The sequence below is a fragment of the Mustela nivalis genome, assembly GCF_964662115.1.
Source record: "Mustela nivalis genome assembly, contig: HAP1_SCAFFOLD_1774, whole genome shotgun sequence".
Classification (NCBI taxonomy): Eukaryota; Metazoa; Chordata; class Mammalia; order Carnivora; family Mustelidae; genus Mustela; species Mustela nivalis.
The window spans coordinates 1-3,341 of NW_028134890.1; the positions used below are offsets into that span (position 1 = coordinate 1).

A 3,341-nucleotide genomic window follows, 5' to 3' on the forward strand; every position below is an offset into this window, starting at 1 on the left:
ACTCTCCCGGGACCAGGAGGGGATTCCAGGCCACCCCCCACCCCGAGAGTCTGCGCCGGCCTTGCGCGCTGGAAATCCCGCGCGCGCCCCGAAACGCGGTGCAACTGCCGGGAAATCAGGAGGAAAACTTCTGCTTTTTTTTTCTTTTCTGGCACTCACGCTCCCCGCCGCCCCTCCCCGCGCCCTCCTCCCGGCTCTCGCCCCCACGTGGGCGCCCCCCCTGCGCGGCGCTCCGCCCCCTGCCCGCGTCGGCCAATCGCAGCGGGCCTTTCCCTCGCCTTTGTTGGCTCGCCAATAGGAGGGGCGGACGCGCCGCCTAGGCCACGCCTCTGGCCGCGAGTCTGTAAAAGTCCGCGCCTGCCGCCGCGGGCTCAGATCGCCGAAGCCGCGGACGCGATCCGCTTCCTCGCAGCCGTGCGGATTACTCTTGCTGAGGATTTTGCCTTTTTCGCCCCCTTCTTTGGGGGAGGATTTCGCTGCCTTCCGAAGGTCTTGAACGAGCGCGCGGGCTCCGTGGGAAGGTTTTGGGCTTCGCGGCCTCGGATTTTGCGTTTTCTCGCTCGGGACTGTCTGGGCTGCTTTCCACTGTGGATTATAACTGCAACATGACGTTGGAAGAGCTCGTGGCGTGCGACAACGCGGCGCAGAAGTAAGTAGCCCGGGCTGTGGCCCCCTGAGGTCAGCCGGGCCGGGCGGGGTCCCGATCGATCGGTGGCCGGCCCGGCGGAGCGCTGACCCTCCTTCTCTCCTGACCCCAGGATGCAGACCGTGAGCGCCGCGGTGGAGGAGCTGCTGGTGGCCGCGCAGTGCCAGGACCGCCTCACCGTGGGGGTGTACGAGTCAGCCAAGTTGATGAATGTGTGAGTCACACACCGTCCCCGGACTGGGCGCGGGCGGGGACCCCCTCCGCTCTGCCCCCCCCCCCCCCCCCGCTGCACCCCTCTCTCGCGCAGGGCTAGGATTTCCCCCACGCGTCCCGCTGTGGAGCGAGGGCCTCTGTGCTTGCTTTGGGAGGTGGGTTGCAGTATCCTGACTGCGGCGTTTGCAAGTGCTCACCACCATATTTGCTCCTGCGCTTCTCCCCAGATATCTCAAAACGTGCGTCTCCCCACCTCGCCTCCCCCCTGCATGCACATGCGATCCCTTCGGCACCTTCGGTTTCTCTTTGCTTTTCGAAACTCCCTTGCCCTCAGTGGCCTTTCCTCAGCCCCCAGCTGACCCATCTCCTTCCTCTGGCCCCCTTAGGGACCCTGACAGTGTGGTCCTGTGCCTTCTGGCCATTGATGAGGAGGAGGAGGATGACATCGCCCTGCAGATCCACTTCACGCTCATCCAGTCCTTTTGCTGTGACAACGACATTAACATCGTCCGGGTGTCAGGCATGCAGCGTCTGGCCCAGCTGCTGGGCGAGCCAGCGGAGACCCAGGGCACCACCGAGCCCCGAGACCTGCACTGCCTCCTGGTCACGGTGAGTTGGGCCTGGGACGTGCCCCACCCTGCCCGGGCACCTGGGGTCTGTTTGTCAACAAAGTTGAGCTGCCAGCCTCGGCCCAGCTCAGCGCTCAGCCACGCTCGGAACGTCCCGTGGGCAGCCCTGGCCGGCCCTCCTTCTAGGGGGAGCTATTTTGAGCTGGCCTGTTTTCCCCAGAGGGGCCCTGGGAGAGGGAGGCTCCCTGCCCACTCCTGGGGCTCCCACTGAACCCCTTCTTTCCCCCCGCCGCAGAACCCTCACACAGATGCCTGGAAAAGCCACGGCCTGGTGGAGGTCGCCAGTTACTGCGAAGAGAGCCGAGGCAACAACCAGTGGGTTCCCTACATCTCCCTCCAGGAGCGCTGAGACCCATCCCGGCATCGCAACCTGCTGGGTTGCTACCAAAACCAAAAATAAAATAAATATTTGATCCCTCCCCCCCAGAACAACCCCCCAAAACAACCCGACCTGTGCAACCGTGGGGGCAGAGTCGTCGGAGAAGAGGGGAGCGCGCAGCCGCCCCCAGGGCGGTGAGCCGGGAGCAGCGCCCGCTGGGGCCCCCGCGAGACAGAAGAGGGGGACCCGGGCCAGCAGGAGAGGGGAAGCTGGAGCTCAGGCTCTGCGACAGAGCAGTTGGAGTGGGGGAGCCGCGGCCTCCCCCACAGTGGAGGGCCGGGACCCCACACTCGGGGTGGAGTGAGACCGACGTCCCCACCCGTCTTGAGACCGGCGCTGCCATCTGCATGGGACTCGCGGGCGCGAGGGTCTGCGCCCTTGCCAGGACGAGACTTGGGGACTTGGGAGCTGGGGCTGACCTTGCTCTGTACCCATGAACTCCCAGTTTGCAAACGTGGAGGACCATCTATTTTGTTACTTGCACTTGTTACTTGAACCACTGAGAGAGCTCGAAAGCTTACAGATACATATATTTTTACTTCTACAGTGACCTTGTAATAAACTTCTAAAGCTTCTGGGTTCTTGTGTTTTTGCCACCTCTGAGGCCAGGACCTCTGCGCCGTCCCCCCTTGCGCCCCAGCAGCACTGCCCCCCAAGCCTCCGCAGGCTCACCAGGAAGTGTTACCTAAGTCGCTGCTAGCAGCCGGGCTCCGCTGCAGAAACAGTACCTCTTCTCTCTGCAGCCGGCGCCAACCTCGCCAACAAACCTTGGCCTCTTTTTTTTTTTTTTTTTTTTTAATCCTCCTCCTGCCCCATAGCAATTAAAAGACCGGTTTATTACGAAACCTGGCTGCTGTGCTGCAGCTGTTTCGGGCTGTGCTGGAGCCAGCCCCAAGCTCCGGGCCTAGAGAGACGCACCCTGGGAAGCAGGCTGCAGCACCCCCCCCCCCCAGTCGCCGCCGCCAGCCCCAGGTCCGGAGAGGTCAGGGGGGCACCTGGACAGCGGCGGGCTCAGGGCTCGCAGCGGCCCTGGCAGGGCTGGGCTTGCAGGGAGGGCTCCTCCGGACAACCCCCAGGGAGGGGCCTCCCACCGCACCCATGCGTTCCCCCTCCCGGGACAGGCTTCCTCACTGCACTACAGGAAAAAAAGTTTTTCTTTCCCCAAACTAAGATCAACAAGCAAAAAACCCGCGGAAGTCATGCTCCCAGCCCAGCTGGGCTTGGCCCGGGGCTGTGCTTTGCCTCTAAACCGAAACTGTCCGGCCAAGGGCCAGGACCCGCCACCTCCCGGTTCTCCCAAAGCTGCAGGCGCGGTGACTCCCCTGCCCCCGGGGCTGGGAGCCGGGGCTCGCGCCTGTCCGCCCCACCCCGCCTCAGTCTTCCCCCGCCCCAGGTCTGCGGGGTGGGCTTGCGGCGTCTGGGCGGCAGCGTGTCCCTGCGCCCTGCTAGGAGGGGGACGGGGCGGGCTGCGCTG

General features: G+C 64.4%; 1 protein-coding gene across 1 annotated transcript; it reads left to right on the plus strand.

Annotated features, from left to right (window-relative positions):
- The first annotated feature begins 367 nt into the window (after window positions 1-367).
- GADD45B (growth arrest and DNA damage inducible beta) lies at window positions 368-2,442 on the plus strand. The gene is made up of 4 exons (XM_082750732.1): window positions 368-649; window positions 759-860; window positions 1,246-1,468; window positions 1,724-2,442. Exons 1-4 carry the CDS (start codon window positions 606-608, stop codon window positions 1,835-1,837), a joined length of 483 nt encoding a protein of 160 aa, XP_082606858.1. The 5' UTR covers window positions 368-605; the 3' UTR covers window positions 1,838-2,442.
- Window positions 2,443-3,341: the final 899 nt, after the last annotated feature.